A 17,310-nucleotide genomic window follows, 5' to 3' on the forward strand; every position below is an offset into this window, starting at 1 on the left:
GCCATAAAGGAAAAGACTGTGTAAATACTAAGACTACAAAAACATTTAAAACTTCTCTGCAGCAAAACATCCTATTAGCAACTGTGGGGTGATCCTAACACTGCGGGAGGCCAAGGAAGAAGGATCACTCAGGGCCAGGAGTTCGAGTCCAGCTTGGGCAACCTAGTGAGACTCCACCTTTACAAAACAATTTTTAAAAATTAACTGGGTGTGGTGGCACATGCCTGTAGTCCTCGCTACTCAACAGGCTGAGGCAGAAGGATTGCTTAAGCCCAGGAGTTCAAGGCCAGCCTGGACAACATAGTAAAACCCTTATCTCTTAAAAATAAAGAAATAAATAAATAATAAATATTAGAAAGAAGAAAGAAGGGAGATTTCCAAAGATGGGTAGCAACAGTGCTCAGGGCAACACAGTAAGACCCTCATCTCTTAAAAATAAATAAATAAATAAATGAATAAATAAATAAAATTAAAAAGAAGGGAGGTTTCCAAAGATGGGTAGCAGCAGTGTTCAGGACCATAAGAGGCAGCATAGCAGAAAGAGGAAGCTGAGCTTTGGAGCCAAGGACTCAGTTCTGATCCTGACCCTGCTACTTAATCCTATGGACACTGCACAGCTACTTGGAAGCTTGACTTACTTGTATGTGAACTGGGGATGATAACAAATGTTGTTGTTTGGGGATAAAATGAGATAATGTGGGAATGTGTTTAACACAGTTCCTGACATCTGGTTAGGGGCTAAATGAATTGAAACTATTTTTTTTTAAGGTCTGGTTTTAAGTTTGCAAAGTTCTTTTTCATACAGAGAACAAGATTATGCTTGGGGAAACAATAGAATAAATACAAGGCATCTTTAAAATTAGAATATAATATCCACAGACATTTATTTCCATGTGGTTAGTAAAAAGATTCATCACTACTTTGCTAGGTATATTAGGTAGTTCACAGGGTCTCCAAAGGGCCAAGGCAGGGTGCTAAGCAGCCAAGAACAAACCATGCTGTAAAAGTGTCTGCAGAAGACCATGCTGCTATCACTACAGGCACAAATGCCACAAATGACACATGTCTTCAATAAAAGACAGAGGAGGAAGAGATACCTTAAGAATGCTTTCGGTCCCTTGAGGTCAGGAGTTTGAGATTAGCCTGGCCAACATGGTGAAACCCCGTCTCTACTGAAAATACAAAAATTAGCGAGGCATAGTGGTGCGCACCTGTAATCCCAGCTACTTGGGAGGCTGATGCAGGAGAATAGCTTGAATCCAGAAGGTGGTGGGTGCAGTGAGCCAAGATTATACCACTGCACTCCAGCCTGGGTAACAGAGTGAGGAAAAAAAAAAAAAGAATGCTTTTTAGTTTTCAGTGCTCAGGGTCTGAATAAAGGCCTCATCCTGAAATAGAATCCCTGTGATAGGATTCAGATTTACTTTCTCATCCATTCACTTATATAACAAATGTTTATTGGCTCTCAGTCAGATGCTCTGCCAGACACAGTCTTGCCCTTATGGAATCAATAGGCTACCAGAGGAGAAAAATAGTAAGTGAATGATTATATAAATAATTATGTCATACGTCATTGATGGAAATACTCGTATAGGGAAGCAAATTTTGCCAGGAGCACATATAGAAGAACCTACTATACTCAGAGTCAAGGAAGGTTTCCCTGAGCAAATGATATTTTTCATTTGAACCCAGGAGGCAGAGGTTGCAGTGAGCCGAGATTGCGCCTCTCCATATCAGCCTGGGCAACAGAGCGAGACTCTGTCTCAAAAAAAAAAAAAAAAAAAATCAGCATGCCAAGGCACCAGACTTTGAGGTATCATTTTCTGAACCCCAAGAGTGTTGTAAAATTATGAGCTAATCATTTTTACCCATAAAGAACTTTGAATTTTTAGGGGCCCCTCAAAATAATTGAGAGTTGTAAAAAATATATATGTTGGCTCTAAAATATGAAAACTGTAAAACTAAAATTTTAAATCACATGGCTATATAGCATAACATATACCAACAGTATTCCCTGTCACAGTCACAAAAATGCCATTAATTTAGAAAACAATTTGTAGATTTAACTTTTCTCAATTCAAAGGAATTCCAGAGACTATGTGATAAAGGTTGAGAGCATCCCTAATCCAAAATCCACGATGCACCATCCAAAACTTTTTGAGCAACATGGTGTCACAAGTGGAAAATTCCACATATGAGTACTTAACACAAACTTTGTTTCATGCGCAAAATTCTTTTAATATTTTATGAAATTGTCTTCAGGCTATCTATACCAGGTGTACATGAAACATAAATTAATTTTGTGTGTAGACATGGGTCCCACCCCCAAGATGATCTCATTATCTATATGCAAGCATTCCAAATTTTAAAAAAATCTAAAATCCAAAACATTCATGGTCCCAAGCATTTCAGATAAGGGATACTCAGCTTGTATTGATGAGACACCATGGCCAATTATAAACCAAGTGACCAACAAGAGCTCAATTGTTTTTTTTGTTTTTTTTTTTTGAGACGGAGTCTTGCTCTGTCGCCCAGGCTGGAGTGCAGTGGCACGATCTCGGCTCACTGCAAGCTTCGCTTCCCGGGTTTATGCCATTCTCCTGCCTCAGCCTCCTGAGTAGCTGGGACTACAGGCGCCCGCCACCACGCCCAGCTAGTTTTTTTTTTTTTGTATTTTTAGTAGAGACGGGGTTTCACCGTGGTCTCGATCTCCTGACCTTGTGATCCGCCCGCTTCGGCCTCCCAAAGTGCTGGGATTACAGGCGTGAGCCACCGCGCCCAGCCAAGAGCTCAATTCTTTGTTTTGTTTTGAGACAGAGTCTTGCTCTTGTCACCCAGGCTGCAGTGCAATGGCATGATCTCAGCTCACTGCAACTCCACCTCCCGGATTCAAGCGATTCTCCTGTCTCAGCCTCCGGAATAGCTGGGATTATAGGCATGCACCACCACGCCCAGCTAATTTTTGTATTTTTAGTAGAGACAGGGTTTCGCCATGTTGGCCAGGCTGGTCTCGAACTCCTGACCTCGTGATCCACCCACCTCAGCCTCCCAAAGTGCTGGGATTGCAGGTGTGAGCCACCGCACCCAGCCAAGAGCTCAATTCTTAAAAACCAATTACCAAAACACTGTTCAATTTTTTTGGGGGGGAGTGGGGGGATAGAGTCATCCTCTGTCACCCAAACTGGAGTGCAGTGGCACAATCATGGCTCACTGCAGCCTTGACTTCCCTGGGCTCAAGCAATCCTCCCACCTCAGCCTCCCGAGTAGCTGGGACCACAGGTGCACACCACCACACCCAGCTGATTTTTGTATTTTTGGTAGAGACAGGGTTTCGCCATGTTGCCCAGGCTGGTCTCGAACTCCTGAGCTCAAGTGATCCTCCTGCCTTGTCCTCCCAAAGTGCTAGGATAACAGGAGTGAGCCACGTTACCTGGCTGTGTGTCTTAATGTTCTTAAAATTGTCCAATTTCAAGAAGTGGGGAAGTTCAAGGCAGAGGATCTGAGTGTGCAGAACAGCAGATAGCTGTGTCAGGACTAAGATCAGGGAGCACAGAGGGCTTCTTGTTGGTAGACAGAAGGTGCCACAGGCATTGGGAGGGGGCTAGCAATAGAGAACTCACAAGGATGAAAAATTATTCTGCAGGTCACAGAACATTTGCATTAAAAGAAATCTATTCCTTCCCCAGTGTCCATAGGGATGTTAGGAAAAAAGAAAAGAAAAAGGGAAATCTCTGTTTTCCTCTATTTGGCCTCCCTTTCACCACTACTACTACATTTCTGAGCCATTCATCTTTGCCTTTTTTCACGCTCCATTCTAATTGTACCTGAGTAATGATTTTGTGAAAGAAAAATAAATCTCCCCCAAATCACTAAGCCAAAGAGAAAAGTCAAGCTGGGAACTGCCTGGGGCAAACCTGCATCCCATTCTATTCCTAAATAAGATAGCTACAAAGATTTTTAAAAGCTACGTACCTCCCTCTGCTCCCGTGAGACAAAGCGTATCTGGGTGCTTCCTTTGGCTTATCATTTCACTAAGCCGGACTACGGCATTAGTGATTATTCCTGTAAATCATGCATTCAGTGAAAGGCTAATCAGAAACGCAAAAGAATGTAACTGTTAGGCCAGGCACGGTGGCTCAGACCTGTAATCCCAGCACTTTGGGAGGCCCAGGCAGGTGGATCCCCTGAGGTCAGGAGTTCCAGACCAGCCTGACCAATATGGTGAAACCCCATCTCTACTAAAAATACAAAAATTAGGCCAGGCGCGGTGGCTCACGCCTGTAATCCCAGCACTTTGGGAGGCCGAGGAGGATGAATCACAAGGTCAGGAGATCAAGACCATCCTGACCAACACAGTGGAACCCCGTCTCTACTAAAAATACAAAAAAATTAGCCAGGCACGGTGGCATGCGCCTGTAGTCCCAGCTACTCGTGAAGCTGAGGCAGGAGAATCACTTGAGCCCAGGAGGCAGAGGTTGCAGTGAGCTGAGATCACGCCACTGCACTCCAGCCTGGGCAACAGAGCAAGACTACATCTGCAAAAAAAACCAAAACAAAACAGAATGCAACTGTTTGCTTCTTATACACTTATGACCTGGAAGTCCTCTTCCCTGTCCCGCCTTTCCAGACCGAAACAATGTACATCTTACATATGTTGATTGATATGTCTCCCTAAAATGTTTAAAATCAAGCTATGCCCCCACAACCTTGGGCACATGTCGTTAGGACCTCCTGAGGCTGGGCCACAGGCGAGTCTTTAACCTTGGCAAAATAATTGTAACTCATAATCCTAGCACTTTGAGAGGCCGAGGCAGGCGGATCCCTTGAGGTCAGGAGTTCAGCCTGGCCAACATGGTAAAACCGTGTCTCTACTAAAAATACAAAAATTAGCCAGGCATAGTTGTGCATGCCTCTAATCCCAGCTACTCGAAAGGCTGAGGTAGTAGAATCACTTGAACTCAGGAGGCGGATGTTGCAATGAGCCGAGATCGCACCACTGCACTCCAGCCTGTGCTACAGAGCAGACTCTCCCAAAAATAAATAAATAAATAAATTGACTGAGACCTGCTTCAGATATTTGGGGTTCACGATTTTTTATTTCCATGCTGAGTTACAGGTGTGAGCCACCGTGCCCGGTCAGGTCTCAGTCAATTTATAAAGTTTATTTTGCCAAGGTTACAGACTCGCCCATGACCTAGCCTCAGGAGGTCCTAAGGACATATGCCCAAGGTGGTTGGGGCACAGCTTGGTTTTAAACATTTTAGGGAGACATATCAATCAATACATGTAAGATGTACATTGGTTCAGTCTGGAAACGTGGGACAGGGGAGAGGGCTTCCAGGTTATAAGTGGATAAGAGGCAAACAGTTGCATCCTTTTTGTTTTTAAGACGGAGTCTTGCTCTGTTGCCCAGGCTGGAGTGCAGTGGTGTGATCTCGGCTCACCGCAACCTCTGCCTCCCGGGTTCAAGCGATTCTCCTGCCTCAGCCTCCCGAGTAGCTGGGACTACAGGTACGCGCCACCTCGCCCGGCTAATTTTCACATCCTAACTCTAGGGTACTTGTGAGTCCTTGAATGTTTACTTGCAAATCACTAGAGCCTGAGGATTGGCAGAGGAAACGATGCCTTGGACTTAGAGGGCCTTGACAGTCAGAAAGGCACAATCTAAAAACCCGATGTCAAAATTCCTAAGAGTCTGATAGAGATGAGTTATGCAAATCCGGAGTTAACAGTAAATGCAGCTATATTGGCTTGTGATAAAAAATAGCCATCTAGGCGACTCCAGGCCCTGTGACTCTGGAGGCCCCCTTTGAACCATGGAAGTCCCCATTCATTGAGGGGTTTAGTCTCACTGTTTACAGCATTCCAGAGGGTTTCAAGGAAAAGTTCCTTCGGAAGACACGCGAGAACCTGAGGGTACCCATAGGTTGCCTGGGCACGGCAGCCGCCCTCACCTAGGGCCTCTACTACTTCCACCAGGGCCACAGCCAGCACTCTCAACTCATGATGCGCACACCTGGATCTCCGCGCAGGGCTTCACAGTCGCAGCCATCTTGCTGGGTCTAGTTGTAACTGCTATGAAGTCTAGACCCCGAGCCCACAGTCTGGGCTTGAAAGCTTTGCAGAGATCATTCCAAAACCCAGGAGCAACCACTGGCCCTACCATGGGACTTATTCCCTCCTCTCCTTTGAGAGGCCCTGTGTCCTTGGGGGAGAAAGTGAACCTTTGTGTAATCATAACTGAAATATTTTTTCAAAAATTTCAGCTTCTGTTTGAATGTTACATACTTTTTTTTTTTTTTGAGAGGCAGTCTCGCTCTGTCTCCCAGGCTGGAATGCAGTGGCACAATCTCGGCTCACTGCAAGCTCCGCCTGGCCGGTTCAGGCCATTCTCCTGCCTCAGCCTCCTGAGTAGCTGGGACTACAGGTGCCCGCCACTACACCCGGCTAATTTTTTGTATTTTTAGTAGAGAAGGGGTTTCACCGTGTTAGCCAGGATGGTCTGGATCTCCTGACCTCGTGATCCACCCACCTCGGACTCCCAAAGTGCTGGGATTACAGGCGTGAGCCACCACGCAGGGCCGAATGTTACATACTTTTATTTGTGCCACATCTCCTTCACTCCCCTGCTTAATAAAATCTAATCCACTTGTAGTACGGTGAAAAAAAATAGCCATCTAAATGAAAGTGAACTGAGAGGGGTACTTACTCAACTAATATTGCTGCCTACAACCTAAACCAACACAGTGACCAATTCTAGTGTCCTTTCTAAAGACTAAAAAAAAAAGATAAAAAAGCAAAAATTAATAGCTATAAAGATTAAAACATGGATGGGCGTCTGCCATTGCTGAGGCTTAAGTAAACAAAGTGGCTGGGAAGCTCAAACTGGATGGAACCCATAGCAGCTCTAGGAGGCCTGCCTGCCTCTGTAGACTCCACCTCTGGGGGCAGGGCATAGCTGAACAAAAGGCAGCAGAAACTTCTGCAGACTTAAAGGTCCCTGTCTGACAGCTCTGAAGAGAGCAGTGGTTCTCCTAGAACGGTGTTTGAGCTCTGAGAATGGACAGACTGCCTCCTTAAGTGGGTCCCGTCATGACCTCCATGTGGTCTAACTGGGAATACAGATAATTATTTTACATAAAGCATACTGTATGAGCATGTTCCTCTGATACAAAAAAAGGCAGAGATAATACTATATAACATAAACTAGAATTAAGTAAATATTTTTAATTGTTATACAAGATATAGGTGACTCTCATGAGGTCCACCCAAAATAAAATAATAAATACTCTATTTGGCCGGGTGTGGTGACTCATGCCTGTAATCCCAACACTTTGGGAGGTCAAGGCCGGCAGATCACCTCAGGTCAGGAGTTCGAGATCAGCCTGGCCAAAATAGTGAAACTCCGTCTCGACTAAAAATACAAAACTTAGTTGGGTGTAGTGGTATGGTGGTGCAGGCCTGTAGTCCCAGCTACTTGGAAGTTCTGAGGCAGGATAATCACTTGAACTTGGGAGGAGGAGGTTGCAGTGAGCTGAGATCACACCATTGCACTTCAGCCTGGGTGACAAATGAGACTCCATCTCAAACAATTAAATAAAAAAAGATAAATACACTATTTATGGAATTAAAAATGGCTTTTAACAAGGTTTATGAGACAAATCCAGATCAACATATCTTTCTTATGAAAAAATGAACAGTTAAATATTGATGTCACAGTTAATCCTAGAATCATTATAACTTAATTGACATACTTCATGGATTTAAGTTCAGGGTGTCGGCAGGGCGCGGTGGCGCAAGCCTGTAATCCCAGCACTTTGGGAGGCCGAGACGGGCAGATCACGAGGTCAGGAGATCGAGACCATCCTGGCTAATACGGTGAAATCCCGTCTCTACTAAAAAATACAAAAAACTAGCCGGGCGAGGTGGCGGGCGCCTGTAGTCCCAGCTACTCGGGAGGCTGAGGCAGGAGAATGGCTTAAACCCGGGAGGCGGAGCTTGCAATGAGCTGAGATCCGGCCACTGCACTCCAGCCTGGGCGACAGAGCGAGACTCCGTCTCAAAAAAAAAAAAAAAAGTTCAGGGTGTCAACTTTTTTTTTTTTGAGATGGAGTCTTGCTCTCTTGTCCAGGCTGGAATGCAGTGGCACAATCTTGGCTCACTGCAACCTCCACCTCCCAGGTTCAAGTGATTCTGGTACCTCAGCCTCCCAGGTAGTTGGGTTTACAGGTGTGTGCCACCACACCCAACTAATTTTTGTATTTTTAGTAGAGACAGGGTTTCATTTTGTTAGCCAGGCTGGTCTCAAACTCCAACCTCAGGTGATCCATGGGCTTTGGCCTCCCAAAAGTGCTGGGATTACAGACATGAGCCACCGCACCCGGCCAATGTTTTTATCGTTTGGAAATTTAGGTTAATACAGAAATTTAGTGTTCTCTTTAATTACATTAGGCGCTCACACTTGATATGAAGCTTTGTGTACTATAAAAAAGTAGGCCGGGTACTGTGGCTCACCCCTGTAATCTCACTACTTTGGGAGGTTGAGCCAGGCTGATCACTTGAGGTCAGTTCAAGACCAGCCTGGCCAATATGATGAAACCCCATCTCTACTAAAAATACAAAAATTAGCCGGGCGTGGTGATGCACACCTATAGTCCCAGCTACTCAGGAGGCTGAGGCAGAATCGCTTGAACCCGGGAGGCAGAGGTTGCAGTGAGCCGAGATTGCGCCACTATACTCCAGCTTGAGTGACAGAACAAGAGTCCGTCTAAAAAAAAAAAAAAGTGGGCCGGGCGCGGTGGCTCAAGCCTGTAATCCCAGCACTTTGGGAGGCCGAGACGGGCGGATCACAAGGTCAGGAAAGGTCAGGAGATCGAGACCATCCTGGCTAATACGGTGAAACCCCGTCTCTACTAAAGAATACAAAAAAAAACTAGCCGGGCGACGAGGCGGGCGCCTGTAGTCCCAGCTACTTGGGAGGCGGAGGCAGGAGAATGGCGTAAACCTGGGAGGCGGAGCTTGCAGTGAGCTGAGATCCGGCCACCGCACTCCAGCCTGGGCAACAGAGCCAGACTCCGTCTCAAAAAAAAAAAAAAAAAAAGTGAGAGAAAAATCATACAAATGAAGAGTAAGGCTCCACAATGCACCGATTAGATAGGTAATCTCACCCGCTAGGGGATTCACTTGGTAGCTTTCCAGTTTCACAGTTGTACTCTATACTAATAATGCGTTTTCAGGAAAACAGATTTGAATGTTCTTATCATCTCAAACTGCTAAACATATTGTACAAATACATTTTTTTGTTTGTTTGTTTTGAGACGGAGTCTTACTCTGTTGCCCAGCCTGGAGTGCAGTGGTGTAATCTCGGCTCACTGCAACCTCCACCTCCCAGGTTCAAGCTATTATTCTGCCTCAGCCTCCCGTGTAGATGGGATTACAGGCATGCATCACCACACCTGGCTAATTTTTGTGTTTTTTTTAGTAGAGATCGGGTTTCACCATGTTGGCCAGGCTGGTCTCGAACTCCTGGCCTCAAGTGATCTGCCCACCTTGGCCTCCAAAGGGCTGGGATTACAGAGGTGAGCCACTACACCTGGCCCATATGTATTGCCTGTTTAGTTAACAATGAGATGCTTGAAGAAATAAAAATCGACTACTTTTACTAAAATATTTGCATAGCATGGAAGAACTACACAAAGAAATCTTTAGCACATTCAAGAAGTATTCACAAAATAAAGTATATACAATTTAAAATGTAGCTGCTCAAAAAAGATGTCATCATATAGACAGTAGGGCAAAGTATCCAAATAAAAAACTTAGTTCTATGATTACAGTGAATTTGACATCAACCAGTAAATGTGTTTATAATGGTAACACAGTCCTTACTAACAATGTAATCGAGGATTTTTTTCCTTTTGAGACAGAGTCTTGCTCGTTACCCAGGCTGGAGTGCAATGACGTGATCTTGGCTCACTGCAATCCCTACCTCACCGGTTCAAGCGATTCTCCTGCCTCAGCCTCCCGAGTAGCACCGCGCCCGGCTAATTTTTCTATTTTTAATAGAGACAGGGTTTCTCCATGTTGGTCAGGCTGGTCTCCAACTCCTGACCTCAGGTGATCTGCCCGCCTTGGCCTCCCAAAGTGCTGAGATTACAGGCCTGAGCCACTGTGCCTGGCCAAGGATTTCTAATTGTATTCTGAGAGTAAAAGTTGTTAAGTCATCAAGAATTTAACTGAGAAACTGTTCTAGAAATTCAAATTTGACATCTCAAGTCAGAGAAAAGGAAATGTATATATACAAAAGAAGTGTTATTTATGGGAACATAATTAAAAGCTAGCTACTTTCCCAGATATGATAGGAAAAAAAGAATGAATTGACTATATGATCTTTTGGAAATAAAAACCTAAGTTTACCTTTGGATATACATAGGATAATTCAAACAAAAAGTGGAACCTAACTTCCTTATCACACAGAACTGTCCTTTTCCCCTCTTCTTAGAACACTTTTATAAATCATTGGTTTGCCAGGCTCATTAATTTTTTAGTAGTATTTATGTACATATAAGTACCTTTTCAAAATTCTGAAAACAGCATTAAGGAAAAACAGGAACTGTTTCACTTAGGTCTTACCTAGTACAGTGAATCAACTTCACAGTGCAATGAATACTAGTAAGATATCAATATGAATACAAAAGCAAGACTACAAACTGATTATTTTCTTTTGGAGCTGTTTTATGATCAATTCCAAACATACAATACAGGGAAGGTGAAATGAGTAAGAAAAAAATCATATTTAATTCCCCATTAACACTAAGCCATACTATTCAAAATGTGTTTCAAAATACTCAGCCAGATCACCAAATCTCAGTCACTACCTTAGTATAAATATTCACTAGGAAAATAGTCAAGCACAGAAATCCATTGTGAGACACTATCTAGAGAGAACAGCTACACTGCTATACATAATTTATTAACTTAGTAGTTTAGTCTCTCAATATTTAGCAAGTTTGTTTAAAAATTACCATTACCATTGGTTTATAGTGTCATTAATATAAATCCATAATTTCAAAGTCAACATTCCTTTCACTGTGAACATAAGACTTCTTAAAAGCTAGTTGTGGGTTGGGGAACAGTAATGACTGTGGCTGGTGGGAACTGTTGAAAGCCAAAAAGACTGGCAAGCTTGGAAAGGCATACATGATATATACACACACCCTCAGTATACTACTGTTACCCATATTTTTGCTGTACATTCTTGTCTCAAAAGATGGTATAAATTATTCCCTTAAATTTGAAAAAACAAGATGAATACATTTTCATCTTCATTTCAAAATTACCCTTTTAAATAAAAAAGAAGTTCCTCATGTTTGTTAAATCTATTCAAAAGTTGGATTTAAATACTTTCTTCACAACATGTACAATGTTTTCACCCTTAGTGCCTCATTATAATCAGTTTGGCAATAAGACCTCCAGTGCTTTATCAAAAATGGCATTCAACAGATTATAAGATTGTTAAATCTGCATTTGAATCATTCTTATCACAATGAATTATAGCAAAGTCCAAAAACTGTATGACTATTCATCAACACCCTTGGAACCTATGAATTATTGCAAATAATCTCACAAGTGCATGTAATTCAAACATAAACTTCATGGGAGAGGGGGTGTAAAATAAATACTACAGTATTTCTTCAATTCTATTTAATGCTGCCTAGCTGGTTAAATGAAAGATTAATATTACTAACAGGAAGAGTCAAACTATTTTAAGGACTGTTTTCTAAGTAGAATAATTTTTGCAAAACAAAGATAAGCAAGAGCCTATGCAAATACATTTTCTTGTAGTGTAATGTAATTGCTAATATGAGGTATAATCTGTAAGCAATTAATACAAATATAAATAGGTATAAGCCACCACTAACTCAGTCTGGTGAAAAGCTTCTCAGTTAAAGTAGTTTGAGGATAAGGTTAAGGGAAATGAGAAGGGGTGGACAGGGCAGGTTTCCAGTGAGAACATAATTTATGTGCCTTATCATTGATCATCCTGTATGTACCAGTCCATTGTTGCAGAAAGGTAAATCCTTTCCAAGTATGTTATACTTTATGTTACACAGTAAAATTATTTAAGTATTACTAATGCTTCATCTGCATTTTTATTTAGATATACACATAATTATATATGCGTATCAAAAACTATAAACAGAATTTTAAAACACTTTTATCTCAATTGGGGAAAGTTAACAGGTAAGACAAAACTATGTACTATAGAATTTTTTAGGATATCTAAACTCAAGGTAAAACCAATGGAAAACATTTCTACCTCTTCAGTAAATGGCTTGTGTGAAACCTCAAGCTCTCAATCATTTTTTTTTACAGATGGGTTTGTTTGATGAGGATTGTGATCCAATGATTGTTTAGCAGCAATTTTACCAAACTGTAAATTCTTTTATTAACAGGCATTATAAACAGATAATACTAATCTTATTTAAAAACCATGAGTGCCACACTGGTGAATATACAGCTTATGAATAACTTAAAAAGTATTTCCCATTTTAAAAGGCAAACCCAGCATACAAAAACCTATACTAAACAAAGAAGCTATAATATGGATACATGATTGATGTGTCTAAAATGATATATACAGTACATAATTGTTAATTATATGATCAGTACATTTTTCCATATGATTCCCTTCATGCTTCACTTTCCCCAGAAACTGAATTCTGTACTTCCTCTTCTAAAATTGGTACAATCAGGTTATCCTTGGACATCAAATTGTATTTCATCACAAATTTAGTAAACCGATGACACAAAAATGTTTCATTCTGTAGAGAGGAAGACAAAAATATTATTTTAATTCACTATCCCAAACCAAAAGACTAGAAATAACATCAATATATATTATGGTCATTCTGATAAGAATGTATCAAGATTAATTAGTGAAATATACTTACTTCATATTCATCAAATATCTGCCGATGATGAAAATAAGCATGTGAAAATATTCTGTAAATCCTACGGCATACTGATCCTAGTTTCGCTACAGATGATTCCTTTATGCTAACTCTAGAAGTAGAAAAGAAACCATAGATTCTTAGAACTGGATAGAATCTTAGGAACAATATAGTCCAATTTTCTCAGTTTACAAGTGTAGAAACTGACACGTAGGGAAAGTAAGTGACTACTCCAAGGTCACACTGCGAGTAAATGCCTGGAGCCCCTACTCCTCACTTCTGGGCCAGTGTTCTCTCTGCCTAATCACAGGGCCTAAGTTAAATTCAGCATTATAGTTTTGAAACTTTGTAAAAGTTTAACACAGTTAGACTAAGTCCCCGACATTTCAAAATTTACTAAAACATCTATTTCCAACATTAATACATTGTCCACTAGAGGCGATTAAAACTCCTGAAAGGAATTATTGTTTTCTTTTACAGAACTAGGTTATTCTTTCCTTTTTTTTTTTTTTTAAGAAATTAAGGTCGGGTGTGGTGGCTCACATCTGTAATCCCAAAATTTTGACAGGCCGAGGCAGGTGGATCACCTGAGGTCAGGAGTTCAAGACCAGCCTGGCCAAAATGGTGAAACTCCATCTCTACTAAAAAATACAAAAATTAGCAAGGCATGGTGGCAGGCACCTGTAATCCCAGCTACCCGTGAGGCTGAGGTTGCAGTGAGCTGAGATTGCGCCACTGCACTCCAGCCTGGGTGAGCAAGACTCCATATATAAAAAAAGAGAGAGAGAGAAATTAAAATTGTTTATTTAAAATTGAAATTGTCTGCATATTTCTGATATCCTTTTTAAAAATATGTATACACAGAATATTAAGGCCAAAAAGCAGTATTTTTCTTAACATATTTTATATGAGCTCTTTGAAGCTAATCATATTTGGGGGGAAAAATCTCCAAATCTATCCATCTGGTAACAAATACCTTAATAAAATAAAAGGCATTCACAAACTTCACTGATAATATACTACATAATATATTTAAGATCCGACTTCTCAGATGTTAAAAATCAATGAGCAAGGATAAGGAATTCTTCAAAAACAAATAGTTCAACTTAGGAAAGTCTGATCTTTTTTTGGGGGGGGACAGAGTTTCGCTCTTGTTGCTCAGGCTGGAGTGCAATGGCGCGATCTTGGCTTATCACAACCTCTGCCTCCTGGGTTCAAGCGATTCTCCTGCGTCAGCCTCCCAAGTAGCTGGGATTACAGGCACTCATCACCACGCCCAGCTCATTTTGTATTTTTAGTAGAGAAGGGCTTTCTACATGTTGGTCAAGCTGGTCTCGAACTCCCGATCTCAGGTGATCTGCCCACCTTAGCCTCCCAAAGCACTGGGATTATATGCGTGAGCCTGCGCCCGGCCGGAAAGTCTGCTCTTTAGGCATACTACATAAGGGGAGGCCGAGTCTAACTATCATAGAGATTCAAATGAGCAAGTATATACATATCCCAACGCTAAAGTATGAGAGGGAGAGCTCTGCAGAATGACACACATGAACAGGTGCTAGCCTTAGATTGAACTGGCCTTGAGCTTTGACAGCAGAGTCCTGCTGTTTAACTACAGTCCTAATTTCAAAACTTGAATAAACAAGCCAAAATACAATAGCTAAAAAAAAAATACAAAAATGCATTAACGAGCAACCTAATGTTACTTTTAAAATATTAATCTTATAAATTAAATCTAAAATGTTTAACATTATGTTTAAAAGTTTCCATTACCTGCTGGGAAAATATTTATTGCTATTCAGAAGACATGCAGCACCATCAAGTGTATGTCTAGTATAGTCTATAGCAGGACACTAAAAAAGAAAGAATATAGAAATGCATCAACAAAGAGCTCTCTCTTAGGTTAGATATATTCATTATATGGGTATACCTTATTCCAAAGACATGAGCATGTTATAAGAAAAAAGTTCCTTACAATTTCCGAATGCTTGTAAAATATGTTATATTAATAAGTAAGGTTTATTATCCCCTTGAACCATATCACAATTCTAGATGATACATGAACCAGTCTCCCATTTTTATTCCCAACACCATACCTACAAGAAAACAACAATTACAGATAAGAAGAATCCTGATCTCTGGTCTCTCCAGGGATGCCTTCTTATATCCTAAACAATATCCCTTACTATGTCCTTGGTACTCTATTATTAATCTAGCAGCCCTCTAAAGAACTTTCTCCCAAATCACCTTTGAATTTTAACATGAAATATCAAAGTTTCCTTATAGTTTAACAAATCTGACTTATTCTGTTCCATTTATCAGAAACACTAAAAAAAGAAACAATGAAACACCGTCTCATGGCAACTCAGTAAATTTATTAAAGGAAAAATAAAACTGCAAAGTAACTGTCCTCCTCCAGTCCTCCTGAGGGCAGACAGGGAGCAGCATCAAGGGGAAAGCAGTCTAGAAACAAACCAGGGAGTCAACCAGAAGGAAAAAACAACTAAAGGAAGGAGTAACAATGAGTCTAGCTCAATGACTCTACCCAGTAATTAGATTATTTTTCAAGTTTCAGACTGAAACTGTCACTTAGAAATACAGTTCAATAACTACTAAATATGGCTTAGTGCCATGGCACTAAAAAATTATCTAACAAAAAAGAAGTATTTTTCTAACAATATATCCATAGGAATTTTTGATTAGTAGAGTCGTTGCCAAAAACAGTACCATGAGCATATTTATTGAAAAAAACTACCTTTCTCCAGATATGTGACCACAGATGAGTTGGTCAAAAGCAAATATCCCAAGTCACTGTATTTCTCATATTTGTCATTTGGGTACACCATGGCAGTTTTACAACCTTTAAACCAGAATCATCAACAGGAATACAGCAGACCCTTGAACAACACAGGTTTGAACTGCGTAAATCTACTTATGATCAGATTTTCCCAGAGAAGGCAAGACCAACCACACTTCTCTTTCTCCTCAGCCTACTCAACGACATGAACACAAGGAAGACCTTTATAATGATCTACTTAATGAATAGCAAATATACTTTCTCTTCCTTATGATTTTTCTTTAAAAAAAAAAAAAAAGAAAGAAAGAAGGTCTCACTATGTTGACCAGGCTGGTCTCGAACTCCTGGCCTCAAGTGATCCTCCCATGATTTTCTGAATAACATTTTCTTTTCTCTAGTTTACTTCATTGCAATACACTATATAATACATAGAACATACAAAATGTGTGTTAATTAACTATTACTGGTAAGGCTTCCAGTCAACAGTAGGCTATTAGTAATTAAGTTTTGGGGGAGTCAAAAGTTATACTCAAGATTTTCAACTGCACAGAGGGTTGGCATCCCAATTCCAGAGTTGTTCAAGGGTCAACTGTATAATGCAAGCCATATATTTAAGTTTTCTAGGCCCAACGTGGTGGCTCACGCCTGTAATTCCAGCACTTCGGGAGGCCAAAGTGGGAAGATCACTGACTCCAGGAGTTCAAGACCAGCGCAGGCAACACAGGGAGATGCCCCTATCTCTACAAAACATTTGAAAAATTAGCCAGACATGGTGGCACATGACTGTAGTCCCAGCTACCAAGAAGGCTGAGCCAGGAGGATTGCTTGAGCATGGGAGGTCAAGGATGCAGTAAGCCAAGATCAGGCCACTGCATTCCAGCCTGGATAACAGGGTAAGATTCCATCTCAAAAAATTAATTAACTTTCTAAGAGATACATTAAAAAGGTAACGTAAAAGAGGTGAAATTAATTTTAATATTGTAGTTTGACCCACTATATCCAAAATATTACCATTTCAGAAGGTAACTGATATAAAATTAATGGGCTACTTTTTGACTTTTAAGATATAATTGATATAACTAAAATTTGCTCATAAAAATTCAGTAGTTTCTAGTATATTCACGAAATTGTGCAACCATTACCATTAAATTTCAGAAAATTTCAGCATCCCAAAAAGAAACCTTGAACAAATTAGTAGTCACTTCCCATTCTCTCCTTCCCCCAGCCCTAAGCAACAACTAATCTAGTTTCTGTTTCACAGGATTTGCCTATTCTGGATATTTCATTAAAATGAAATAATATAATAAGTGGTATTTTGTGTATGGCTTCTATTACGTTTTCAAGGCTTATCCATGGTGTAGCATGAATCAATACTTCATTCCTTTTTTTAAAATTCAAAACTTTTTAGCCTTTAATGTTTTAAATATATACAAAATGCTGTACTGTACGTTTCTCCCTTTAAGACTTCATTCCTTTTTATGGCTGAATAATATTCCATTGTACACATATACAGTTAGCACTTTGCATCTACAGATTTAACCAACCAGATCAAAACTACTTTTTAAA

General features: G+C 40.7%; 1 protein-coding gene and 1 pseudogene across 4 annotated transcripts in view; one reads left to right on the forward strand and one right to left on the reverse strand.

Annotated features, from left to right (window-relative positions):
* The first annotated feature begins 383 nt into the window (after positions 1 to 383).
* Positions 384 to 12,414, forward strand: LOC117094176 (annotated as a pseudogene).
* Positions 10,533 to 17,310, reverse strand: part of LOC117094682 (10 kDa heat shock protein, mitochondrial) — a 57,725-nt gene continuing 50,947 nt past the window's right edge. For 2 of the 4 annotated variants that reach the window (XM_033230757.1, XM_033230758.1), the window contains 3 exons: positions 14,721 to 14,800; positions 12,951 to 13,062; positions 10,537 to 12,821 (listed from right to left, as the gene is read on the reverse strand). In XM_033230757.1, coding sequence (XP_033086648.1) covers positions 12,690 to 12,821; positions 12,951 to 13,062; positions 14,721 to 14,800 — 324 coding nt within the window. In that variant the 3' untranslated portion in view covers positions 10,537 to 12,689. Of the gene's footprint in view, positions 12,822 to 12,950; positions 13,063 to 14,720; positions 14,801 to 17,310 lie in introns of all 4 variants that reach the window. The other 2 variants (XM_033230759.1, XM_033230761.1) reach the window with 2 other exon arrangements.

Source organism: Trachypithecus francoisi, unplaced genomic scaffold (genome assembly GCF_009764315.1).
Source record: "Trachypithecus francoisi isolate TF-2019V2 unplaced genomic scaffold, Tfra_2.0 Lachesis_group13, whole genome shotgun sequence".
Lineage (NCBI taxonomy): Eukaryota > Metazoa > Chordata > Mammalia > Primates > Cercopithecidae > Trachypithecus > Trachypithecus francoisi.